Raw genomic sequence first — 25,362 nt, forward strand, 5'->3', positions numbered from 1 at the left:
AACATACGAGATCCCTCACCCGTGATCTTCGGACATAATGATACCCAAGGCCTGCCGCCGGTACCTGCACGTTACCCTAGCGTTACCCGCATGACTGTGGCCAGAGCGGACCCGATGTATTCACTCGAGGCGAGCTCCTAATCACTGCGTACATCAGTCAAGGAACAGTCGACGCGGTAGAAGGTGAGGTCTGTTACCTGGTATCTCCCAAGACTATCTCCAGACGTTGACTATGACCGGCGATAAAGAATTCGAGGGGTTAGGCGTCCCCCATGCAGCAGCGGCTGCGCCGGACAGACTCGGCCTGGAAGCATATCGTATTGCGTCCGGGAGCTCATATGGTGGCTCTTAGGACACGTTTGACTGATGACCCTGTTCGGATGACCTTTCGACTCTGCAGCCACCGCCTGAGGCCGCTGGCACATCTAGGCAAAGAGAGGTTAGAACAGCATCTAGGTTCCCGACGGACCTCCGGGTAGTCTGCGCTCAAATCGCATCAGCTTGAGGGCGTCCGACACCTTCACGACCACAGCAATTCACACACCTGGTTCATCCCGACGCGCCTAAGTACTGTGCCCAGGATCCACAACAGTCGCCGTCTGATGCGCCATGTTGACAACTGGGAGGCAAGGGTATAGTGCCTCATCACCGTTGAGCGGAGACTTCAGAGCCGATGTCTCGAGAGGCTATGCCACGATGTCAGGCCCACTGACGGTGACTGGTGACGAGAGTCGTTGGAATGACTTTGCCTCGAGCGACCCAATCAGATACCGCGCAAAACAATCCGAGACCGATCGACCAGATGTTACTGTATAATCGGAGGGAGGGTCTTGACGCCGCGCGCCACAGCCTAGCAGGTAGGGTTCAGGAAGGGCCATGTTGGCCCCCGAAATAAGGCTACATCTGGCAAGGCGTAGGCACTGGTCGTATCCCTGAATAATCGACGAGAGATTGGGCTAAAGTAGGACGAGATGGTCATGGGCGCACCTGATATCACTATCAACCGAAGAGGGCTATGGGATTGTCCTAACGTAACCAGCCTTCTGCCACGCGGTTATCGCTGCTGCTGGACATACTGCGCGATAGATCGCTCAGCGGATGTGACAAAAATGATAAATGCGTGCAAGTAGAGCTTCTCAGCCAGGGCTAATCGAATGGTGCGGGGGGAGGCACGAACGGTGTCCTGAGTGCGTGAGATGAAGGCGAGGTCAGAACCTCGCTGGAAGAGGGTCCTCACAGTGCTTCTCCGTCGCTCCACGACCAAGTCGACGGGCTTGTAGATTGAGAATATGAGCTTAACTGCCCAATTCAAAGACATAACATCGTGCCGAACGGCTCCAAGATTCTTGAGGGCAAATGACTGTCGCGGCTGACGGCGGAATAGCTTCAGTCTGAAAACCCAATGACTGAATTTACTTCGACTCACCGTTCACGATGCTTGTCTGCCGGTTATCTAGAGTTTGTCGGCCTGCCCGCGACAGCGTATAGTAATTCAATTTCAGACAACACTTCAGCGAACAGCAGCGCGCGCAGTGCGGTCCAGAATGCACATACAATCCGCCGAAAACCAGAAACCAGTCTGTGTAAGCATGCTGTAAGCTATGGGACCCAGCCGACCACGTTGATATTGGCCGCCTGTGCCCAGCGGTTATTCAAAATGTTATCAGCAACACTCGGCACCGTAACTGTATACGACAATCATGGCTTCTTGGCACGATCCCGCTTGGGCTGAGATTGGACCTGCCTGCTTTCTGTGCGGACGAGAAATGATCAACGCAATAGACCCTTGAGGCATATTCGCGCATCATACGGGTCAGCGGCTCAGCACATCAGTGGCGGATGAGGGGATTGTTGGAGGGCTTACCCGTGACCTCGCGTGGGACTCGAGGGAAGAGAACAACGCCACAAGAAGCTGAGCATTCAGATTAGAGACTCCAAATATCGGCGGAGGAAGAGCGGCAAGGACAGGGAAGACCTGCACGCAGCCCAGCTTCGAGCAATAGTTTGGGGGTAATGTCGATCACGCCTACGAGGCTGACATGTAGGCTAGGTGAGAGAAGCAAGCCGCAGGACGCATGGCACGTCGCAAGGACAGACTGCAGCCGCCGGTATACTTCTTGAACCGGTCTAGGAGACTGTCAAGGCGCCACCTCGTCTGCTACAGCGGATGATTTCCCACTGCATCTAGGTCGGGCAACGTGCAAAAGGTCATGCAGAAGGTGAAGCGTAGGAACAATCAACGTGCCAGTTCATACTACACCACGTATGACCATGATGAGAGCCAGCGCATCCCCGATAAGACGCTATCCATATCTCCTGGTAGCTGATAATTGCAGTGTTAAGTTAGCACGGAAGGAGGCAATACAAATGGCATGGGTTCCCGCTGCCGGTGCGTGCACCCCGGGATCGAGACCCAGGGGATCAGGCATGCGCCATTCCCTCAGGCTGTCAGTGCCCGAGAACATATCCTATTGTCCTTCAAAAGTCAGTTAGAGAACAAGACAGTGGTAACTACCACAGGGCGCAGTGGCATGCAGACAAGACGGAAAAGGCAAGAGGAGAGACTTTGAGCGCGCACGCGTTGCTGTTGTTCTCGAGACGGAGAAGGTGTGCGTGGGTGACCTGCAGGGTGGATGCAGTCCCCCATCTTGGATATGAACTTCTGAAGACATCATCGGTATTTCGGGACGGCGGGGAACGACTGCACGCAGAAGGTGCGGCACTGTGAGGGTCCGAACGTCGCGACTTGCAATATTGGGACGATGAGTTGGGGATGCTCGCGAGGGACTATGCCGGATGGGGCGACATGCAACGTATTGGCACCCGTGGTGGCAGTAGAACGCGGGCGGTGAGATGAATGAGTAGGAAAAGGAGGCAGTACCCCGAAACCTCGCGTTGGTGCTACGCAGAAGGGATGGATCAGGGTTTGCCCCCGTTGTTGTCTGGTGTGGTAGCGAGTAGTATATGGGATAGCGAGCAGGGCTCGAATGATATTCGGACGGATTGGACGAGGAGGCGCAGGCCAAACCGATCACGCGCCGCCGAAAGCCAAGATCGCCCGTCGGCGCCTCCCGGGGCTGGAGAGATAAAACGGAGATCCTCCGAGTTATCTTATCAGACCACCGCACATCCTCGCCTCCTCCGTCCAAGCTCCCACCCGCTCGCCGCCGTTCCCAGCCCGCCGCCGCCTTCTCTGCCTTCCTACACCGTGCATCCGTCGCAGCTGCACCCGTCTGTCTCGCCAGCATGAGCACAGTGGCAGCCACGCCCCAGGCCACCACCCTATGGGCCACAGGTAACGTGCACCCACATTTGCCGAGTCGCGATCCGTTCGCTCATTGGAGGATAGCTTCAAAGGAATGGGTGATCCCGGCCAAACCGAAGCCTGGCCGCAAGCCGAAGAAAGACAGCGCTCCAGTCGCCCAGGACACTTCCGAGGTCAGACTCACGCCCCCACCTACTCATGGCCTCGCTAACATCCCTTTGGACGGAACAGACAGACAGCAAGGGCCGCCGCGTACAGAACAGGCACGTCGCCGTCTCTATACCTACTCGTGATCGCGCTAACATGTCCCTTCACTAGGGCTGCGCAGCGTGCCTTCCGTGAGCGCAAGCAGTCCCAACTCGCGGAGCTCCAGGCCCGTGTCCAGCAGTTCGAGCAGGGCGAGATCGAGCGCAACGTCGCCCTGCAGAACATCGCCAAGCGGCTCAAGGAGGACAACGAGAAGCTTCGCGAGGAGAACATTCTTCTCAAGGAAAAACTCTCTCAGCTCGAGGACACCGTCGGGCCGCCAGACAACTCGAAGAAGAGGACTCGGCATGACTCTATCCAACGGTCTCCGAGCCTTCCGTCCGCGCAGTTGTCTAGGAAGAAGTCTAAGGTCACCCCCGAACCTCCGAGCAGGCTCGCAACCTCCATGTCTCCCGGTGGCTCGTACGACGCACCTTCCCCTGCGTCATCCGTGTCTTCATCGCAACCGTCTTCCCACACGAGCTTTTCGCCGCTGCCTACCCAGGACTCGCGCATGTCGAACAGCATGTTCGATATCTCGAACGGCAAGAGCGAGTTGTACGACGGAGGGATGCTATCGTGTGGGTTCTGCAACGAGACGACATCATGTGTTTGCAAGGAGTTGGCTCTGCAGAACCAAGTCTCGGAACAGTTGAGGCTTTCTGATCCGCCTTCGCATAATGTATCTGCGCCGCATCTCGGCGCGCGGCGCGACACTTCGTTGCAGCCTTCCATTCTCGACAACCTTCCCCAGTACCAGGCCCCGGTACCGCTCCGTCGCCGCTCTCCCGCGAACTCTGGCCGCGCCGCCGTCTTCCCCGTCGCCCCGCCACCCGCCTCGTCCTCGACGTCGGCAGCGTCCTGCTCGGGTGATCCCTCCAACTGTTTGGCATGTGCTGACGACGCCTTCGGAAAGGCCTTCTGCGATGCCATCGGCAAGTCTGTCGCTTCGACCTCATCCGGCTGCGGCTACTGCCCGGACTCCACACAGGCCACTGAGAGCGTGCCATCCGCTCCAACTAGTGGTGGTTGCTGTGGTGACCCAATGGCGTGCGGCGGCGTCGTTTCATGTGCCCCAGCGACACCTGTTGTTCCACAGCAGGACAACACGATGACCGACGCACAAGGCCCTTCTGAAACCGTCTCTTGCGACATCGCCTGGCGTGAGATCAAAGCCCATCCCAACGTCGCCTTCACGGATCTCAGCCTGCTCGCGGACGTCGTTGCACGGCGATCGAAGTGCAGTGGCCCGCGTGTCGAGATCGTGCCTGCGCCAGGTGCGGTCACGCCAGAGCGGGGCCTTTCTCCTGCCATCTCCTCATCGCACGCCGAGAACGGTCAGTCTGTTCTGCTGTCGGACCCACGCGCGCCATACGACGCGAGGCAGGGTATGGGCGTGTCGACCGCGCGGTCGCCACCACCGCAATTGGTTCCTCAGGAGGTTCTCATCAGCTGTGGTCGTCAGCGGGTACGCGAAGTTATGGCTGACGGAGTTCGTGATGCTCTGAGGCTCTTGGACGCAAAGTTCCCTCTATCTACTCGCCAGAACACCTATATGTCTTGAGTCTGTATCACCGTTCTGTACGTTATTGTATGTCGTAGGTAGCCACTTCAACCAAAATGAAAGACACCAAGCCACCGTCTTGTATGCTCTGCACATATGCTCCAAGTCTGTACTGCATGCAGGGGGCGCGCGACTCGGAGAGAGGATTGAAAGCGCCTCGGATTGAGGTCAAACGTTCAAGCTCAAGCCTCGCAACTCTCATTGGAACGGCGTAACAATACAGGACGCGAACTAGACTTATGACCCATCCCCAGACTGACGACGAGGACCTCCTGTGATCACCCGCACTAGTCTGTTCACCTTCCACCTCAGCAGCCGCGCCTTCCGCCCGCTGAGTGGCTTGTTGGCCTTGTTCTTGCTCTCTTTTGCGCCGAGCGACGCCAGGGTATCCATAAGACGCACCATCGGAGCAGCATGCAAGTCCTGCTGGAGCTCGCCCATCGTCGGCCATAGCTCTAGCAAGATACGTCGCGCCGCCGCTTTCCCTCGCGCGGCAATGAATGACTGCGCCAACGCGTGCAGGGCAATGGCATCGGGCTGAAGGTCCGCAGCAAGCATGTTCTGGAATATCCGGAGGGCACGCTCCGCGTTCTTTTGTTGGACGCAGGCGGTGATGAGGATGGTGTATAGCTTGACGCTCGGCCGAATGCCTTCCTTGAGTGCCGAATCCATGACTGCCACCGCGCCATCTACGTCTCCGACGACTGCGTAACCCTCCATGAGTGCCGCGAAGTGGTATACGTTCGGATGCAAGCCACGGTTGATCATTGCCTGGAATGATTGCTTCGCCATTTCCATATCGCGCTTAATGACGGCGTCGTGTCTAATCCTGAGCGCATACGTCGCCCTATCGCTGCGCACCCCGCGCTCCTCCAGGGACTGCAGGATGGGTTGCATCTGTCTGCGGTAGGAGGATCGTTCGGGCAGTTTCAGACCTGCCGCAGGGTCAAATGACTCCTCAGTCCCTGAGATCCTGTCCCACGCGGATGAACCCGTCTCGTCGTCTTCAAATGATGTTGGAAACTGTGGGGATGGGTTATGATCCAGGTGACGACGCAGGCTGTCTTCGCGACGCAGGATGGAATGCAAGATGACGTTCAGATGTTGGATTGTCGGTATCATCTGGTGAGAGAGGAGGCGTCGCAATTGTCGCATGATGTCCCGGGGCGACGCACCCTCGACCTTGTCAAGGTGTAATAACAGGATATGAGCCGTGGTCTCGTCCGGCATGACATCGCACAACTGCATCATGCGCAGGACAAAACGCATGCCGTTAATCCCGTGCGTTGTCAGAACCCCTCGGCTTAACGCATTGAAGACTTCCACCGCGGGAGGGATACCAGCAGGCAGCAAGGACGGCCCGTCGTTCCCACTAGCGGTTAGTCCAAGCTGCCGAAACCATGCTTCTCGGATGCGCACCCCCTGGCACATATCTGCGACTATGCGAATAGCGGCGGGAGCCTGCCCAGCAGCAAAATGAGCGCGAACGAGAGCAGCAGCGGTGCTACTATCCGGCTGTACACCAGCCTCCCGCATGCCGTCGAGTAGCCGGAGAGCACGAGGAAGATCAGCCTGCTTGGCCAAATGGTTGATGAGAATCGTGAAGGTGTACGCGTCCTGAGGAGGGGGCAGGGTCCTGGGCCGCGCCGACTGCATAGACGCCGTGTCTCCGTCTCGGTGGATGGAACCACCATCGTTGGCAGGGGACGTGGGGTTGGGCTCGAACAAGGCGAGATAGTCCAGAGCACCCTGGACGTCGTCCCTGTCTAGGGTCTGCTGAACAAGACTGTTGATGATATTGGTGGCAGAGCGATCGTCGCTTTCGTGTAACACGTGCAGCGCCTTCGTCTTCACGGAGTGGGCAAGACCGAATTGACGGTAAGAGGAAATGATGAGTGCATGGGTGGACGCATCGGCTTCTATTCCGGCCTCTGCCATGATCGCAAGGCACCGCTTCGCGCGGGCGAGATCGCGATTGCGAAGGTGGCCCGAAACGAGTATATGGAAAGTTCTGCGGTTCGGGCACACTTGTTCCTGCTCGAAAACGTCCAGGACACGATCGAGGGCAGCGAAGTCTTGCATGTTGACAAGAGCGCGGGCTCGCAAATTGAGCAATCGGACTGTCGTCTGACCAGACTGACGGCGAGCCGACTCGACAAAGGAAGTGACTAGCAACCACTGTCTTGCACTGGCTAGTCGATGCGCCACACATTCGTATACGTTTTGTTGGAGCTTGCAGCCGAGGAAATGGGACAGGATGAGCACTTGAAGGGCGCGGTGCGGCTTGGGCGAATCCACCATCTGCTCTGCGAGATCCCTGGCTCGGAACCAGTAGCCCAGATGTTCCCGCAGCTCTGTCCATTTGCTGCCCTCCTGTGCGTCGGATAGACTGCCTGTTCTGGATAGGGAGTCGAACATGCTGTCTATGGCAGCCCCGAGGGGATGATCCTTGGAACCCCCACCACCGGCACCCCGACCACGTTTCGCTTTCGGATCCCGAGGGTTGCTTGGTAGCACGCGTACTCCTCCGTCCACCATGGGTTCGCCCGTCAAGCTCTCGACGTCCTCGGTGCTCCGTGTGTGACCAAGAGAGGAAGTCCGTACACTCAGAGCAGCTGCAGCTGCGGGCCATTTCCATGCGATAGACTGGTGGAACGACTGGACGACCAGGAATGACCTGCATACGACAGTTCGAGGCGCAGATGCGTGGAGTAACGCCGTTCGTTTGAGGTGCCCGTATACCTGGCCAACTCTCCAGGGCATCGACAGTCGGGTTGACGTGAAGAGTGGCCTCCCTCAACCCGCCCTGAGCTGCAGAGAACGTCACGTCACATCCCTCCGAGCGATCATGCCGACGACGTGAATACTCACTGATGCCAGAAGATATGTGCTATGAAGCTGGCGGGTTGCGTTCAAGCATGTACGAGGAAGACAAGGGCCGACGAGCAGCGAGCAGACGTTGGCCACCGTGCACGCCCGTTCTGGAGCTTCGACTTTTCGCTCTGGACGCCGTCGCGGTCACCGGCCGAGCCCGAGGTGGCCGCCAGATTAGGAAGGTCCTGAAGTTCCCTCAACGCCAGCCCGCGCCTCGCTCGAACTGGCGGTTTAATTCCTCATACTACATAATAGAGACGTCATAAGGATATCTCGCACTTTCGCTCGATAATATGCTGTTGCATAGGGGAGAATAGTGCAGTACAAGCGGTGCTGACCAAATTTGACCCGTTCTTCCCGAACAACTGGGCACTGTGCTGCCTTGACCATTTATGTTCACGCTAGTCCGACAGACACTCAGCTAAACGCATAGGCCACAGCATGCAAGGGTCTGCCCCCCAAATCAATCTGACTAACGTACGGTGATGGGGGGAAGCGAGTACGTGCAAGGGCAGGGGTATTCATGTATATCGCACTGCTGTCTCGACAGCCTGGACGGCCCATCACGGCGGCCAACGCACCGACTGAGACGTCATAGTAGCGCAGATTTGTCGCGCGATTGTCAATTATCCTTCCCCACTATCATATGATTGAGCGCGAACGATGCTGTCTCGGGCGATTGCAAGGAACCTTCGATGAAAATGAACCAAGCGTAGTGGTATTGCCTCATATGGTGTGCGATGGTCTACTCACTGACAGGGAGTTTGTAAATTACCATCTTCTATTCCGCTTTTGTCCTTGAGTTCGAAGCACGGGTTTTGACCCGAAGCTATCATTCCACGTCAACAACGTTCTCGAGGTTGTCCTTGGGCATGTGCATGTTCATGCACTCGGCCCGCCCTTTGCCTGCTCACGAGACAAAATCAGTGCGTATATGAGAAGCCGGAGGAACAAGTGTCCGCAACAAATGGCCGAAAGGCTGAGCAACGATTGCACCACATGCCAGTGGTTGTTGACAAATCGCGGACCAGTGCTACTTGGAAGCGGACACCCACCACTGGCATTGGGTCCGCGAAGGTTTTGGCTCTTTCATCAACATCGGGGACAGCGTGTCCTGTGGGCCCTTACACAGCTTGGATTCATCATGTTGGGCGTACCTGTGCATGTCGACGTATCCCTGAAGAGACATTCAAGGTGTATTAGGCGCGCGCGACTTGATCGGCTCGAGAGACCTGACAATGTAACCCACTTCGGTGGGCTTGACATGAGTGTGAGCGAGCATAAAGAGCGTGACGAGCGCGTCGAGCCGCGAGTGATTTAGCTATGAAGACATGTCACAACGGCCGGGTCAGTGGTTCTGAACGGTGTGACTGAAAGACTCGGACTGTGGCCCGGCAAGTGCCGGCGGAACACAGGCGTATACGCGTACGTACGCGACGTAACACTGGAAGCCCTGATTCCATCTCGTTTGGATCGGTGATGGGGGACATCGCGATGATTGTGTGGGCGGTTACCGGGAGCTGAGCGGTGCTTGTTTTCTCGTTCAGCTACTTAGAAGGGTAATCCTGCTACAAACTCGGTGCCTGTCCCCTCCACCCGTCTCGTTCTGACTCGATTGTTGTATTTTGCGGAGGTTTGACCCGCAATGCACCGGCTAAACAAAGTCACATCAGGCACAGCGTGCCAGAACAGCTGCCAACCTGCGACTCTTGCACTGGCACTGGCAGTTGACTCGAGTCGACGCAGCCTGGACATGGCGCCCTAGGCCGATGGGTACGTGTGCACGTAACATTCCCATCTCAATGCAGGGCCGGTGGAATCGTTGGCCGTCTAATGCAAGTAGACATGTCCGGCCCTTGTTGCCAGACTGGTCCAGAGGAGAATGGTAAGTGTCCCCTGCCCATCATGGCTTCACTGCCTGTCAGTAGAATGTGTCAGGGGGTGTAGGCGTTATGGTGGCAGTCCCCCTCAACAGCTGATCAGATCCCAGTACGCTGCGCGCGATGTGGGCATTCCTTCAGCGGTGCCGGTACGTTATGCCAAGGTTGTGGCCACGGCGTTACTAAATACTGCGCCGTGTCCGGAAAATACGCATCGTTGATTGCGACCTGACAACACCTATTCGCAATCGTCTCTGGTCCATCACTTCACGCTCGCGTCCGAATATATATGAACCCGCGCACTCTCCTCGAGGAAACCGCGTTACACCCGACATGCCGTTCTACCCGACCCACCTCACCGTACTTCAAACAGCTGCTATCTTACATCCCTCAGCTAATGCTTTCCGTGTCCCGGAGGTAGAGACGGGCACCAACACCATCCGCAGCTGGCGCGCGATTACCTACTCGCAGTTCCTTCGCGATGTCGAACATACCGCAGCATATTGGACGGAAGTGCTGACGGCTGAGGGCGTCCATCCCCCTTCTGTCGTAGGTCTCTGGTGCGTAGTATTTCAGTTCAGTCAGATGCATCGGCTCACGTGTGCACAGGCTTAGCGGGATGACTTACGTCGACGCCCTGCACATCTACGGCATATCTAGGGCAGGATATGTGCCGCAGCTCATGTCGCTCCGCCTCCCGAACCCCGACGTCATCCTCGAGCTACTAGAGCAATCGGGAGGCAGAGCACTCATCTACGACACCTCGTTCTCTGCGGTAGTGCGTCCAGGGTCCGTCCCGATGCATGTCGCCGTCGACCCACGCGATATCACCGTGTCCGACGTGCCCCTACCGCCGATCGAAGAGGGCTCACGCAGCGAGGATCCTGTGATGATCTTCCACACGTCGGGGTCTACGTCGGGTCGCCCGAAGTTGGTGCCATGCAGTCACTCGTGGTGGGCGAACATGATGGCGAAGGCAGCGACCGTTTTGCGTCCGAAGCGCTCCCAACCTGACGCCCGAGACGTTTTCGTCTGGATGTTAGTTTCTCATGTTTCCCTCCGACGAGCGGAGCGCTGATCGTTGCTCTAGGGGAAGCCTTTGCCACATGGCACAAGCCTTCATGCTCGTCGGTACCCTCCAGCACGGCTCCTGCATGGTTCAGAGCACGCAACAAGCGTACCCGACGGAGGAATTTCTGGACATGGTCAACCGCTGTGGAGTTACCCGTGTCAACATCTTCCCCCCTCTGCTCGCGGTCCACCTTCGTAACTCTCGCAAGGATCCTGTGGTCCTTGCGGCACTGCAGGGCCTTGATCAAATTCTCATCGCTGGTCTCACGATGTCGCAGGAAGACCAGCAGTGGGTCCAAAGTCAGGGCATCAAAGTCTTGGACTGCTACGCCAGCACGGAGGTAGCCATCATGATGACATCCGATCGGGGCGTCGAGGGTAACAGGCTGCCCCCGTTGCGACCAAACAGTGGTGGCTCTTACAAGTTCATGCCCATCATACCGGCCGCCGCCGCCTCAGAGTCTGGCTACCAAAATATCCACGCCCACCTGGTCGAGCTCATCGTATTGGCGGACTCCCCGGACTGTCCTGACGTGTCTCTACGCCACGCAGACGGGGACTATCACACGGGTGACCTGTTCTTGGAGGTGGCTCCGGGCGGATATGTTTTCTGCGGCCGCGACGACGACTGGATCAAAAGCGAGAACTCGCTGCGCTGCGATACCAAGGCCATCGAGGACAACGTTCGCATTGTGTGCGACGACCTTGTCAGCAACTGCGTCGTCGTCGGGAATGGCAGGCCGACCCCCGCGCTCTTCGTCGAGCCCGCGAGAGACGGTGACGCACAAAAATTGCGGCAGGAGATTTTCCGGAGGATTAGGCCCTTCCATGCACGTCGCTATCTCCACGAGCGCGTAGCATCTGCCGACTCTATTTTCGTCGTGGACCGAGGTGTGCTTCCCCGCACGGCGACGAAGGGAAACATCAGGAGACGCGCGGTAGAGCAGGCGTTCAAAGCTGAGCTTGATCGCCTGTTTGGGGTGGTGCATTAATTCTTCGCCTTCTAATGATAAAGTTATTGGTAATACTAATGTCGAACTGCGTCCTTTCTTGGTCATCTATGCCACACGAGCTACCCCTACATCCTTTGTTCTGCTTCTACCATATTAATTTCCACCATATTCATATTGCCGAAGCACTTTCTTGGATCAGACAGCGTAATATACTCTCCCGAATGCGTCCCTCAATGTATCTACTGCGACAGATTGGCCCTAATATTACATTGACCCATCACTACCAGTCTCGCACATTTGGCTGCCCTGAATGGCGGGGAGCATATGTATGGGATCATTACGCGAAGAACGCAAGAACGAGGTGGCGAGGATCGAGAGAGGGGCTGTGATCGGGGTACCTGAGTCGATCGAAGCCTCAGCCACGTGCTGCCGCCTCGGGCCCGACTTGCGTGCTCTCGCGTACCGCCTTCAATGGTGCCACGGCGCCGCCTCTCTCGCACTGTCCACTGCTGCTCCCAGCTGCCGGCCTGGTATGTTGCATTCCTGAGCTCTACCCTACCATAATACGTGCAATGGATACCACATCTCCACCGGCGTACCGCGAACGATCCAGGGGGAAATCACGCTCGCGTACCAGGCCCGAGGGCAAGACAGACTATGTCATTGGCATATGTCTCCTGCTTGTGGTAGTCGTATTGTGGACAGGGAGCAATTTCCTGACCCAGGTACGGACACAACACTGAACAGTCAAGGTCTCATGCTGAAGGTGGATCGTACTAGGATCTCTTCGAGGACGGCTATGAGAAGCCTTTCCTGTGCGTCTCGCGGTTCACTTCAGGCTGAGACCATGATGCCGAACGTAATACCATGCCCTTCTCAGCGTCACATACCTCAACACGAGTGCTTTCTCAGTGTATCTCCTCCCCTACCTGATAAGGCGGACGATGGAGCGATTCCGCCGAGACAACGTGAGAGGGAACACTAGGTACGCTGCTGTCTGTCCTGACATACGCACAATTCACCCGGGCACAGGTCCCAGAGTGATTACGAGCCCCTCGCGACAGAGGCAGACGCGGCAGAGATTCTTGCATCCACAGTATGTCTTGTTATTTATGGGCGATTGCACGCGTTCTTCATCAATGAGCGATACAGGAATCGAGCCCGGTCTCTTCAGCCGTTGATCGACTGAATACGAGGGAGACAGCCCAGCTAGCTGCCCTGTTCTGTCCGCTATGGTTCATAGCGAACTGGTCGGTGAATGCGTCATTGGACTATACCAGCGTAGCAAGCGCAACGATCCTTTCGAGCATGAGCGGTTCGTCGTGAATATTACAACGATGTGCGAGGTTCTGACTATCAGCTTCAAGGCTTCTTCACATTGGGCCTCGGCCGCCTGTTTCGGGTGGAGACGCTTACGCTGGTTAAGCTGGGTGCAGTCGTGACAAGGTAGAAGGCTGTGATCGAGGAACAGCAACGTCGCTAACGTCCGAGCGTAGCTTCGGGGGAGTAGTACTCGTCTCGCTATCCGACTCTCAACAGTCAACCCCTCCGCCCACATCACCATCGGTCGAGCCTCCACCTACAACGGAGAATCCCATCACAACGTTCGCATCCGCCCATATATTCGGGGACTTACTCGCATTGCTCTCTGCCCTCTTCTATGCCCTCTATGTCATCCTCTTGAAGGTGCGCATCAAAGAGGAGTCACGCATCGACATGCAACTGTTCTTTGGTTTTGTCGGTCTGTTCAATATCCTGGCATGCTGGCCCATCGGTATCGTCCTCCACCTCATCGGCGTCGAACGACTTGAACTGCCATATACTAACAAGGCCATATTGGCTCTCCTCATCAATGTACGTCGTGCCTCGCCTTGTGTGTCCCGTAGCTCACCATTGGAACAGATGGCCATTACGCTATCGAGCGACTTCATCTACGTCCTGGCAATGCTGAAGACAACGCCGCTCGTCGTCACGGTCGGCCTCAGTCTGACGATGCCCCTTGCCGTCATCGGAGACTTCTTCCTCTCCAAGCCCGCCAAGGCCCAAGTCATTGTAGGAGCGGTGGTCGTGTTGTGTAGTTTCGTCATGGTCGGACTTGAGGATTCTCGAAATGATCGGGAACAGGATATGCTCAGCGGCGCGCCCTTAGACAGCGAGTCGTCAGAAGGGGCTGTTAGACTAGAGGAGGAACGCAGTTCGAGTGCTTGAGCTCCCTGTCACCTATTTTCTTGTTGTTGGTTTATTAGTAGATGTGAGTGTAATATACAGGACCTTCGGAACTTGCATGCGTTGCATCTGTTTCGCATCGAAGGTGTATTGTCTGTTGCTGTTTGCACACCCTGAGTCAGGGTATGGGTGCTCTCATTGACCAGGGGAATCGTAGCAGCAATCGGACATAAATTTTCCTTTCCATTGCGACTCATTCGCTCGTCTTCACGCACTTCACGCAGGATGCAATGTAGCTAGGATCTCGCTTCTGATTGGCTGGCGCAGCGGGGCAGGTGCTGGTAGACGCCAAGCAGCTCGGAGCGGAACGTCGAACACTCGATTTTGTACTCAACGTCCACGATTGTTCTACAGCACACTTGCAATAGTTGTGTGGGTCTGCAATCAAACAGAACCATTCTCACAAGAACACGTCTGAGAAATGGTCAGTTTCGATCTGCCACCGTCTGTTCTTTCGCGACAGTACTCAGAAAGATTCGCAAGGCAGCCTAAGGCCAAACGTTCACGCCATCAAGGGCATGAGCAACCCGTCCGACCCACGAAGCGACGTTTTTCGGTGCAAGACAATGCAACGGAGCACGTCGACATAGGTTCTCAGGCGGAGGCATCCGTGAGTACAGGTGTCCCCACTTCATCGCGTTTCAGTGCTGACAGCGGTGATTGTGCAGGGGACGGAGATCATCCAGTCCTTGACGGAACAAGAAGAACCATCTATCGCGCTGAAGAAGAAAGAAAAGCAGGCTCTGAAGCACGAAATCTTCCTCAAACGTCCGTGTGTGCCCGTCAGATGTGCTCGGCGCGGTTCGTCTGAACTTGACGTGCATAGGTCTGGAGGCGTCCCGTTCGCCGTATTCCAAGTCCCATGAGCGACGTCTAAAGCGGAAGGCAAAAGAGCAAGTCGCTGGCGGCCTTGGCGAGATGCAGGCTGCAATAGCAGCCCTGGACGATGAGCTGCCGCCAGCTGTGGTCCAGTCCACCACCGTGCAGGACGACGAGGAACAGCCGTCCAAAGCAAAGAAAGCACGCCCAACTCCAGGTCTTATTGGAGAGGGAAAGGGCGCGCCTTTGAGTAAGAACCAAAGAAAACGAGCACTGTGCGTACATCCGGCCGGTCGTCTTGATCGTGGCCTGACATATCCGCAGCCAACTGGAGAAGATGCGAATACCCATGATCATCTCCAATCCAGAGTTCGCTTCCAACCCATTCCAGACGATACGCACTCACGCGCAAAACACTCTGTTGAAGCACGAACCATCTCAGAAGCCCTCCGCTGAGGAATGAAAACTGTCAGCGTGGTCTGTTGCCTCACGGCCCCCGCACCATCCGTGGTTTCCTCGAGACGTGCCATCGTCGTTGGATACTGCACGTCAACCAGCCTCATACTACTCCCTCGGCACCACATGGGCAAACCTACGCGTTTGCGTGACGTTGAGAACACGGCGGTCCTATGACCTCAATGGATTTCGTCGTCACACCATCGTAGAGTTGGGCAGTGAGACAGTGACCCTCTAGAGCGACATTAGTGGTGGTACTACACAGGCGGTATGTACGATACTGGTATAACCGATGATAACAACCCGAATGCGAGTTCGGAGATGCATGGCAAGATGCGAAATGTCATATGTAGATGTTGCGTGTGCAACGAAGTGAGGGTATAACCATAAATGCAAGCGAACGAGATCCCCCAAATGCCGATTCAGACCTTTATCCATTGTACAAGACGGTCCGCAAGCCGTCGTCCAACTTTCAATCGTCCCCGTCCTCGCCTTTGCTCATCCCGGCGCTCCAGACAGTGCTGCCGCTGCCGCTCTTCCTGCTGCTGCGACGATCACTGCTGCGTCTCGGGATCTCCGTGAATCCGCCCGGGCTACCCTTGGCAATCTCAGCGCTCAGATGCCGCTCATGGGCTTCCAGCGCAGCAATAGCCCCTTCAGCCTCGGCCTGTTCCAGGGCCTCCTGCGTCAGGTTAGGGGTGTTCCCGCCGTTAGTATACGGACTTCCCTGCCCAGACGACCGCCCAGAGGAAGCGTCGGATGTGGTCATCGACGGCGTACGCCGGAAGAGCGAGAAGCGGGACGATGGCGTCGGCGGCAACGGGGTCGCAGTGCTAGCCGTGGCCGGCGAGTTCAAGTTCGAGGTGTCGATCGCGGCCGGACGCGTAGGGTCTGACGACGTAGAGTAACTCTTCTGGACCGCTGGAGGCTTCTCTATGCCCATGAGCTTCATGGTCGCGTTGAGCCGCTCCCGCTCTTTCCGATCCTCCTCGTCCTCTTGTGTGTCGAGCTTGCGCCCACCCGTCACGACGGGGCTGCTGCCCGCTCGTAATGTGAGCGGCCTGAGGTTCGGGTTCTGCTCAGGCTTCTTGTCACTACCGCCGAACATGCTGAAGCTCTTCCAGTCGAAAGACAGCGAGCGACGAGAGGCCCGCGCTGACGCAGGAGGCTTCGGCGGGCTCGCCGTGTTCGGAGTGGGCGGGGAATTAAACGTAGTCAGTCCCGGCGACTGAGGCGGGTTCGGACTGGAGGAAGAGAAGGAGAAGATAGCTGACTGAGGGCGGCCCTTCTTGGATGGCTGCGCGTTCCCTGCAGGGGGCTTGCTGAAGGTCGTGAACGTAGCTGCCGTGTTAGGCGTCATGGGAGCCTTGCTATCGTAATCGACAGCAAGGACATGCTCGAAGCCTTCCTGGGAGATGATGCGGTCGATGATCTTGGAAGCGTAGAGCGACAAGGCCTTGTTGGCGTCCTTGAGACTCTTAACTTCGTTCCGTAGTGCGTCGATATCGTCCACCCCACCGAATTCCATACCGGGCTCGGATGCCATCGAGACTTTCCGAGTTGTGTCGGAGGCCTTCCTCCCCTTCTTGTTCCGGCCACCGGGAACGACCCGCTCGTTCTCCAGCGGTACACGACCTTCCAGGATATCCTTGTTCTCGGCACGCCCAAGCTCGGCAGCCAAGTCCAGTCCAGGACCAGTAATGGGCAAATTCGCAAGCGACTCCCCGCGTGGCTGAGGGGAGTGTGACTTGGACCGCTTGCGAGCGTGTCTACGAACGTTGGAGGCGCGCTCGCCCTCCTCTGAGCCTTCTTGGTCCTGTTCGCCATCCAGCTTAAAGGCCGGATCGAGCTCGCTTTCAACCAGCTCTTCCACGGGGTCAAGCACGCTCCGGCCAGTGTTTCGGCTCCTGAGACTTTCGCCATCCCTGCTGTCACCCTCTGCTTCGTCGTCGTCGCCTGTCTCGCTGGCACTCGCCTCGCTGACGCTCGTGCCACCACCCATGCGCAAGATGTCGAATTGGCCATTCAACGTCCTCTCACGAAGGAGGATGTTGTAGGACTCGTTCTCCTCTTGGAGCTCGTTGTTGACGCGCTTCAGATCCTGGAGCTGCGTCTGCAAGAGGACCAGAGTCTGTTGGAGGGAAGAGTACGACGTGGAAAGGGTAGATAACTCGAGTTTAAGCGCGGTCATCTCGGCAGGTTCCTGTTCGGGGTCGTTGATATCTTGTCCATCGGCCTGCGAGGCGTTGGGGTCCTCTTGCGTGTCGGCCTCCGTGTCGGCATCCTCTTCTGTCTCGGTCTCGGCAATAGATGCCACAGAAGGCGATGTCAATGGAGGAGCTGGTTGCTTGCGAGCTGAAGTGAGGGATTGTATACGAGATTTCAAATGTTGCTCGTTGTCATAGAACGCCTGGCGCTCTGCCTCGAATGTCGTAGCCTTGATATCACTTCAGTTGTGTGTAATGATACTAGGAGAGAATCACGGACCTGTTCGTTATACCGTCGTTGGATGTCACGTTTGTCTTTCTCGAGGTCGCGGACTTGAGTCCGTAATTTCTCGGCAATGTCGATACGAGCCGCCATCTCCTCCTCCATGCGATTCTGCTCAGCATACATCTCCGCAAGGCGGGTTTCGGCAGTCTTGAGCGCCGAATTGACGTTGTCATTGTCGGTCGTAAGAGTAGCGATCGTCTGGTCCTTGTCCTGCAATTGGACCAGGAGCTACAGGCGGCAGGTCAACAACGCTCAGGGGGTGGGCATGATCATGTCCACCTGTTCTTTCTTTTCTGTCTCTTCCTTCAGGGAAGCCGACAAGGACTCGCGCGTTTCTCGCGCCTCCCCATTGACAATGCTCGCAGGCGGCGTGGCGCCTTTGAGAGAACCTCGACGGGCGGCGGCGGTACTATTCATGGAGGCCGTTACGCGTGGCGAGACAGCTGAGCGAGCGGTCGCGCCTCTGGCAATGGAGGCGGAAGGCGTGGTGGGACCCGTTGAGGTCACTGAGGACGAGCGTCGCGACGCGGGCGTAGCTCTCGCGGGGGCGGCGGTAGCCATGGTGTTAGAGCGCGTCAATGATGTTCAATACGCAAAAGGAGATGGGCCTGCCCTCAGAGGAGTAGAAGAAGAGCGTATGGAGGGCGAGGGAGGTGGTCGCTAAGGCATAGGCTGCGTCCGCTGCAGTGCTGGATGGCAGCACATCACGCTAAAACGGGCCATCACTGGCGGACACGTGCCGCCCATCCCGCAGGTTGACACTTGCCTCAGGTTGTTTCAACGCGCACTCCCCTCCTCTACGACCCCTCCGTCTTCCCCTTATACCATCTCCAATCTACGAAGAAGAATGGCGCGTTGATGAACACAACGAAGCCCCGAGAATTTGGGGAGATCATCTTCGTCTGTCAACATCGTTGAGGTCTAGAAGCGCGTTCCTGTTCGGGCGCGAAGCCGATTTCTGTCAAAAGCGTGCACAGGATGGAATCATTTCCGACCGCGGATGAACTCCTCGTACAGGTACCGGCGGAATCCATGCAGACGGTGAGCATTCTGTCTCAAGTTTGTGAACGCTCACCAAGCTATGATACATGTTAGCTTCTTGCTTCTCATCGACATCATGGTACGTGAGTGCACACTCTCGCAAAATCGAGTCTACTAACCGGCAACTTGCAGCCTCCCCGCTCGGCTCCAGCATCCCAGCCTTGGATGATCATGTCTCCAGCCTTAACTCACAGCAGCCTACTCCGCTTAGGCGAGGAGACGTTGTCGAAATCCAGGGGCCCGCTGCTAGTGGCAAGAGTCATTTGCTCTATCATCTCCTGACTACTTGTGTCCTACCTGTCGCGCATCATTCTGTCTGTATCGGCGGTTGGGAGTGCGCTGCAGTATTGCTCGATACCGACGGCAAGTTCAACATCAAGAGGTTCCGCCGCCTACTCACTTCTCGTCTGTCCAAACTTCGCGTCACCCAAGATACCGCACTACCTGCCGTTGATGATCAAACACTGGAAGACATCTTGGGCCTATGCTTGTCCCGACTGCATGTCTTCAGACCATCATCTTCTGCACAATTGGCTGCGACTCTGGTCCATCTACCTGACTACCACTCAACGCACCCTTCTCTCCGATCACACGAAATTGGTCTTCTCGCCATTGATTCCCTTAGCGCCTTCTACTGGGGTGACCGATTTCTGGTCGAACAATGGCGTACTACCTCCGGGAATGCCGCTTCCACTACTCCGATACCCACGGAACTTGCCAGTCCAATGCGCCATGTCGTTGCCGCTGTGCAAAGGGTCCGTGCATTGCGCGGGCCTCTGACCGTCTTGACGAACTGGGGCCTCAACCCTTCCAAGAGGCCCGCTGACCTCGGGGAGCAAGCATATCCGCTCTATAAGCAGCATCTGCATCCCTTCCCAGCCCCCTTCGACACTACGGTGGCCACTGCCTTGCCCCCTCGTATCCGTCCAGTCCCCGCCCAACCGCAAACTTCTGCAGGCCCCGTTTGTCCTACTGAGGGTCAAGACGCATTCGAGCCCTCGGGCTCGTCGGAGACCAGACAATTGTTCTCGATTACGCATCACATAACGCTCTATCCATCACTCGCAGAGCCCTACCCTGCATCGCTCACACTCTCCGAGATCAAGGGCGACTCTCACCCAAGTTCTGTCATTGCGCCGCACACAGTTACTCACCAAGGACTGGTCAGAACGCCGGCAAGTGTACTAGCAACACGTTTCGCCTTCCGTGTCACCGAAGATGACATCGTCTTTGAGCCGTCGGCCGAAGTGTAGGTGCGCGATGGGCAACTGTCATTGCGGGAAGTACTCGGACGTACGTGCACTCCCATGCGTTCAAGCATGTCAGTTCACAGACAGTCGTTACATTTATCGACAGTCTAGTGTTTCCGTTTGGCAGCTATTATCATCCTCCCATTGTCACAATACATGCTCCTTGATATATTGTTGACCCCTTGCCTATCATTGTTGCGAGGCAGTCAACACTTGCGGCGCTTCAAGTCATCGTACCTCAGAACCTCCGCTGTTTCATCCGTGGCACAGGGATGATTCGTGCTGTCGCAGGCGTTAACAGTCTGACACGGTGATATATCCGCGAGGGGAACGACTTCCACAGTCTGTGAAGACTTTGGTGAGTTATCCTCGCTCAGCTGTTTCATATTCGCTATATCGAAGCTTTGTATCTTGAGCGGCAGTAGGAATACAGCGCACCGTGGTTGTTCTCGTCAAGTCAAATACACCCAGCCGGATTCGTGTACATCAACGATCTCGACGGAATTTGAGGCGTGGTTGTCTTGCCATCGGTCCCTCAGTGAGTGGCTTGTCCTATCTATCCGTTGCGGGCTGCGTCGACATTGCAGTATTGCACAGGACAATTCATACAAAACGAGCCATGTATGTGCTCAACGGAAATAAATACGGTACGGCATACCTATATGATGAAGGGTACTAGTGGTGACTATTGGAATCTACTATAGAGGGGTTCCGGGCATATCAGGACCTAGTGTGCTGAACAGGAATTGGTGCCGTAGATACAATCAAGTTCGGCCTTGAACTTCTCCTCGACTGCACGCCTACGGATATTCCCCTTGGTGGCGGTTCTTGGCAGGGTACCCTTCGGAACCACGACCACGAACTTCGGGTCGACAATTCGTTCGTGCATGTAGCGCCTCGAATGGAAGTGTCGTGTGCGACGGATGATGTCCTTTCTCAGCTTCCCGCCCTCGATCTCCACCTTTGGCTCGACGAAGAGGGCAGGTGACGGTCTGCCGTAGCCGACCACGACGCACTCCGCCACGAGGTCGCCGCACATAGTACGGACGTTGTCCTCGATCGCACGCGTGTCGCACCGCAGCGAGTTCTCGCTCTTGATCCAATCGTCGTCACGACCGCGGAAGAGGAAGCGTCCCGGGGCAACCTCGCTGAAGAGATCCCCCGTGTGGAAGTGCCCATCGGCCTGACGAAGCGACGGGTGGGGGCAGTCACCAGACTCGTCGAGGATGACAAGCTCGAGAAGTGTGGCGTTGGCGTTATGGTGCGTCGTCTCGCCTCCGGCGGAAGATGAGGTAATGGGGGTAAAGTCGTACCGCGTGCCTTCGATCGGGCGTAGCAATAGGGAATCACTGCCTCGGCCACCCACAGAGATCAACATGGCCCCACACTCCGTGTTGCCGAACAGGTTTCGGAGAGGCAGGCCGTGACGCCGCGCCCAGTCCTCGTCTTCTTGTGGGAGTGCTATACCCGCGAACAAGATCTCGTCGAGGCCATTCAGATGAGCGAGAAGGTCGGGGTCGTTGCGGGAATTTCGGAGATGCATAGAGAGGAATGTGGCGAATTGGGTGAGGCGGTTCAACCCGCACTGACGGATCATCTCGACCAGCTCGGTTGATGAGAATGCGATTTGGGTGGGCTGGACCGTGCAGGTTCCGTTCTGTAGTGCGCCGATCAGGGTGAGTGTCTGCCCGATGTGACACATGCTCCCCCTGATAAATTAATGAACATTGGCCGTCAGGTGTTGAGCCTAAGGAGTGTCGCTGTCAAACTTACATGCAGACAAGCACATCCTGCTGTCCCGGTCGACATGGTGTGCTAATGGTATTCGCCTTGGATACGATAGTGTCGAGCCATCCGTACGTACAAGGGACGAGCTTTGGTGACCCTAGGGTTGAACCGGACGTGTGGAAGACCATGGCTATGTCGTTCCCATTCTCCGGTGCGACGATTGCCGCCAGAGGCTCCTGGACGTCGGGAGCGGAGAAAATATCTACGGCGGTGAACGTCGTCACTTCGCAGCCGTGGACTATTGACGCGTATGAGATATCGTAGATGAGGGCCTTGGCACCAGCACGATGCATGAGCTCGAAGATGATCTCTGGGCTTGGGAGTCGCAAGGAGAAGAGCTGGGGAATGTAACCGGCTCTGGCGACGCCATAAATGTGTAGGACGTCCATGTAAGTCAATCCGCTGAGCCTTCGAGTCTGCATCAGGTTTGATACCCTCTGAATCTACAGCATAAATCTCACCAAAGGCCGACCACGGTGCGTTGCGGCAGATTCTCCTTGACCAGCACGGAGGACCAGAAACGAGCCGACCTTTCCACGTCGAGGAGAAATTGTCGGTATGTGATGTTGTCCCAGAGGTACTGGACTGAGCCACTACCGCTGATAGACCTGGGGACCTTGAAGACAACGGAGTCGGCGTACAACGCTGCAGTCCATTGTAGCACTGTGAGGTGTGTTCTGAGCGGCATGCGATGTTTGGACGGAATAGACCGGTCTGAAGGAGTTGTTGCAGGACCAGTCGCTGCGGATGCCAGCTTTTAAGCCCGCGCAAGACATCATTTCATTCAGAGTATAGGATCAAGTGTGATAGAAGACGCCATTCTATCACTGCCTACAGTGAGTCCGCGGTCATTCAAGAACTGTGCACTTGATCGTGGAGACACATCAAGCCCGATACAGCACGTACGTGGCTCTGTACCTACAAAGGATGCTCAGGCTATGCGCCAACTCCTTGTAGGTATCGCAAGGAGCCTCGTTTCGCGGCGACGTCTAGCCGTCTTCCCATGAGGTCACTGCATAAGACGTAGCGCAAGAGCCGTGAGTAAGTCTATATTCCACTAGAACAGCTACTGCACTAGAAGCCAGTGACCTATGACGGGCTGTTGCGCACGCCAATGCAGTTTGAACAATGATCGAAGCACGAGCATCAGCGTAGTTGAGCTCATTGCCCAAGTACAGATCGGTGTACCAATGCCTTCGACTTCGCCTCCGTGATCGGGTCAACGGAGAGTCATTCCTTCTCCCGATGACTCGCGGCGAGGGTCTAGCTCACCGCGTCTCGCCGTACTACGATACATCAGAACACTCGCACATCAAATAGGAGGTACGTCGGGAGCCAGCATTGGAAGAGCGTGAGTGTAGCTCACTAGGTGATGGCTCCGCATATGCGATAGGATGTTTTGGGTCACTACAGTGGTGGCTAGAAAAGACATAGCTCTGCTTGTGACGTTTTGACAGTCATTTCTCACCCGCTCGGACAGTGTCCGGTGAACTGCCGAAGCAGTCTACTTCAATGACCTGACACCAAGCAGACCCATTGGCACATCTCCAGAGATCCGGTCAAAGGAGTCAAGCGCAGTCTACTGACGGCTCGACATAACCTCGATGATATGCAGTTTCACGGGTTACAGCGTTGTTCGTGCGTGCGTGGGCGTTGCGCGTCTACCAAATTTCTGAAAGCGAACACCGCTAATTGTAGTGTCTCCATATCCAGCTCCAACCCCGGGAAGGAGTCGGTCAGACTTCCGACCCAACTGACACGGTGCCTATGGTTCCCGTGTGATACACGTACTTACGTATATTTCTCGAATCACCTCGTATTCGTCTCTGGCTCTCTTCAAGCTCACGCAAACACGGTTCATGGTGCTGTTCAGGTGCTGTTACAGTGAAGGATGCAGTGATCCTGTGCTGGCCATCATACAGTAGCGTGGTCAGTCACGTCCAAACATGACGCTCATCACTGATGAGTTGTTGGACACCTTGAAGGAACCCGTGCGGCTGTCACGCCACAAAGGCAGCGCTGCAATATGTCGCTATGGCGCATAGGGGCCGGGCCAGGCTATCCTGAGTATATGAAGACGTTGACAAAACGGTGGTACGTAGAGGTCCAGAATGATAGCCTCAATTACTCGCTGGTGCAGTGAGGACCGGGAAGCGCGTCCACAACGTCTCCCTCAAATGTCTCATATGTTGAGTGGTCAGCTCGTTCTGAACATTTGGAAGGCCGGGCTAGACATCCTGTCTACTGCCACGGTAAGACGCGTCGGCCGTGAGTTGTCCGTACGCCTTCAAAGCTTCACAGCTTACCTTCAGCTAATCCCACCATTCCGCATACAAGTGATGACCGCGGCGGCGGCGTCGCGACTGCGATCGAAAGTCCCAGCTTGTACCGCGTCCGTCACGAATGTCCCGTATGTTACCGACGAATTGCACGACAGCAATCATACACGGCCTCTCGCACGGATGACTTCCGCATGAGTCTGCGCCTGGCGTCAACCTCAATCGTCACTGTCTCATGGCATGAGAACTGAACAACGCATGGCTTCCCGCACTGTCTCGTTCAAAGAGCCGGTGGCATGATTGAATAATGTAGCCTACGTGAAGGCTTCCATATCACACAGGGCAATCAGGTAGTTAGGAAGTCTCAGTCGAGCCCATCCACTTCATCCATCCGAGCCCACAAGTCATCGTACTCTCGCTGCATCAGCTCGCCCACTAACTCCCGAATGAGAAGCTCACGGCTCTGGTGGTTGCTCCTCAGCCAAGCCGGTTTGCTGGCCGCTTTGACAGGTTTCGGCTGGTGGATCTTGGGGCCGCTGGGCACCCTTGGAGGAACCACATGAGGAATGACGGGGGGAATGACAGCATGGGGAATGACTGCCTGAGGAATGACTGCCTGGGGAATTACTGCCTGGGGAATTACTGCCTGGGGAATGACGTAAGGGCCGTAGTGACTGGAATGACCTAAGGATACGGATTGAATTCAAAGCCGTCGGATGAGAAAAATGCCATGCTCACGGGCACGTCCATATAGTCCTTCTACATCCCGTGCAGATACCTGATCGATCTGACTACGGTGGAGAGCTGTAGAGTAGCTGGGGACATGTTGAGCACCCCTAGCTCGGCCAATCAGACGAAGAAGATGAACGTACGAGTCGCTCGGAACCGTGACAGCGAGCACGCTGGGTACCACAGAGACCGCGGCAACAACCAAAGGGAGCGCGGCAGAGAAGAGCATGGTTGTGTGAGTCGTGTACGAGTCGTGTAAAAGAGGCTATTCAGACCACGCATTTAGTCCTGAACACATGCCGGCCATAGAGCAACAGATACTACTCACTGGCCTGCACCGAATGTTGAGCTCAAAGAAAAGAGAGCTTGAGATCCGAGTCATGTCCAGTCGCTCTTATATATCGGCCCAGACGACAAAGCCGTTCTAT

General features: G+C 56.2%; 9 protein-coding genes across 9 annotated transcripts; 5 read left to right on the top strand and 4 right to left on the bottom strand.

The window, feature by feature from the left end:
• Window positions 1-3,124: 3,124 nt before the first annotated feature.
• Window positions 3,125-5,183, top strand: C8Q71DRAFT_584409 (uncharacterized protein). The gene is made up of 4 exons (XM_047919521.1): window positions 3,125-3,295; window positions 3,350-3,438; window positions 3,497-3,528; window positions 3,584-5,183. Exons 1-4 carry the CDS (start codon window positions 3,247-3,249, stop codon window positions 5,073-5,075), a joined length of 1,662 nt encoding a protein of 553 aa, XP_047779241.1. The 5' UTR covers window positions 3,125-3,246; the 3' UTR covers window positions 5,076-5,183.
• A 1-nt stretch (window position 5,184) lies between these two features.
• On the bottom strand, window positions 5,185-8,067 carry C8Q71DRAFT_584419 (uncharacterized protein). The gene is made up of 2 exons (XM_047919522.1): window positions 7,947-8,067; window positions 5,185-7,886 (listed from the first exon to the last, which is right to left on the bottom strand). Exon 2 carries the CDS (start codon window positions 7,836-7,838, stop codon window positions 5,313-5,315), a length of 2,526 nt encoding a protein of 841 aa, XP_047779242.1. The 5' UTR covers window positions 7,839-7,886; window positions 7,947-8,067; the 3' UTR covers window positions 5,185-5,312.
• A 1,632-nt stretch (window positions 8,068-9,699) lies between these two features.
• On the top strand, window positions 9,700-12,133 carry C8Q71DRAFT_756713 (acetyl-CoA synthetase-like protein). Its single transcript, XM_047923620.1, has 4 exons — window positions 9,700-9,834; window positions 9,933-10,389; window positions 10,439-10,867; window positions 10,920-12,133. The coding sequence occupies exons 2-4, from the start codon at window positions 10,163-10,165 to the stop codon at window positions 11,890-11,892; spliced, it is 1,629 nt and encodes a 542-aa protein (XP_047779243.1). The 5' UTR covers window positions 9,700-9,834; window positions 9,933-10,162; the 3' UTR covers window positions 11,893-12,133.
• A 176-nt stretch (window positions 12,134-12,309) lies between these two features.
• C8Q71DRAFT_756716 (uncharacterized protein) lies at window positions 12,310-14,281 on the top strand. Its single transcript, XM_047923621.1, has 8 exons — window positions 12,310-12,578; window positions 12,634-12,668; window positions 12,734-12,838; window positions 12,886-12,949; window positions 13,006-13,168; window positions 13,221-13,299; window positions 13,350-13,707; window positions 13,756-14,281. The coding sequence occupies exons 1-8, from the start codon at window positions 12,426-12,428 to the stop codon at window positions 14,059-14,061; spliced, it is 1,263 nt and encodes a 420-aa protein (XP_047779244.1). The 5' UTR covers window positions 12,310-12,425; the 3' UTR covers window positions 14,062-14,281.
• C8Q71DRAFT_584506 (ribosome biogenesis protein SLX9-domain-containing protein) lies at window positions 14,277-15,594 on the top strand. Its single transcript, XM_047919523.1, has 5 exons — window positions 14,277-14,503; window positions 14,567-14,689; window positions 14,748-14,847; window positions 14,906-15,173; window positions 15,223-15,594. The coding sequence occupies exons 1-5, from the start codon at window positions 14,501-14,503 to the stop codon at window positions 15,359-15,361; spliced, it is 633 nt and encodes a 210-aa protein (XP_047779245.1). The 5' UTR covers window positions 14,277-14,500; the 3' UTR covers window positions 15,362-15,594.
• C8Q71DRAFT_584551 (uncharacterized protein) lies at window positions 15,591-18,636 on the bottom strand. The gene is made up of 3 exons (XM_047919524.1): window positions 18,127-18,636; window positions 17,842-18,075; window positions 15,591-17,791 (listed from the first exon to the last, which is right to left on the bottom strand). Exons 1-3 carry the CDS (start codon window positions 18,406-18,408, stop codon window positions 15,827-15,829), a joined length of 2,481 nt encoding a protein of 826 aa, XP_047779246.1. The 5' UTR covers window positions 18,409-18,636; the 3' UTR covers window positions 15,591-15,826.
• A 32-nt stretch (window positions 18,637-18,668) lies between these two features.
• C8Q71DRAFT_584577 (uncharacterized protein) lies at window positions 18,669-20,410 on the top strand. The gene is made up of 3 exons (XM_047919525.1): window positions 18,669-18,888; window positions 18,943-18,967; window positions 19,021-20,410. Exons 1-3 carry the CDS (start codon window positions 18,826-18,828, stop codon window positions 20,139-20,141), a joined length of 1,209 nt encoding a protein of 402 aa, XP_047779247.1. The 5' UTR covers window positions 18,669-18,825; the 3' UTR covers window positions 20,142-20,410.
• Window positions 20,411-20,841: 431 nt separating this feature from the next.
• C8Q71DRAFT_834287 (acetyl-CoA synthetase-like protein) lies at window positions 20,842-22,614 on the bottom strand (the record flags this gene model as incomplete). The annotated part of the gene is made up of 3 exons (XM_047926409.1): window positions 20,842-21,847; window positions 21,912-22,334; window positions 22,388-22,614. The coding sequence occupies 3 exons, from the start codon at window positions 22,612-22,614 to the stop codon at window positions 20,866-20,868; spliced, it is 1,632 nt and encodes a 543-aa protein (XP_047779248.1). The 3' UTR covers window positions 20,842-20,865.
• Window positions 22,615-24,569: 1,955 nt separating this feature from the next.
• C8Q71DRAFT_857402 (uncharacterized protein) lies at window positions 24,570-25,163 on the bottom strand (the record flags this gene model as incomplete). Its single annotated transcript, XM_047927406.1, has 3 exons — window positions 24,570-24,889; window positions 24,944-25,020; window positions 25,078-25,163. The coding sequence occupies 3 exons, from the start codon at window positions 25,161-25,163 to the stop codon at window positions 24,570-24,572; spliced, it is 483 nt and encodes a 160-aa protein (XP_047779249.1).
• Between the last annotated feature and the right edge of the window lie 199 nt (window positions 25,164-25,362).

The sequence above is a fragment of the Rhodofomes roseus genome (genome assembly GCF_022264815.1).
Source record: "Rhodofomes roseus strain CIRM-BRFM 1785 chromosome Unknown C8Q71scaffold_9, whole genome shotgun sequence".
Taxonomy (NCBI): Eukaryota; Fungi; Basidiomycota; class Agaricomycetes; order Polyporales; family Fomitopsidaceae; genus Rhodofomes; species Rhodofomes roseus.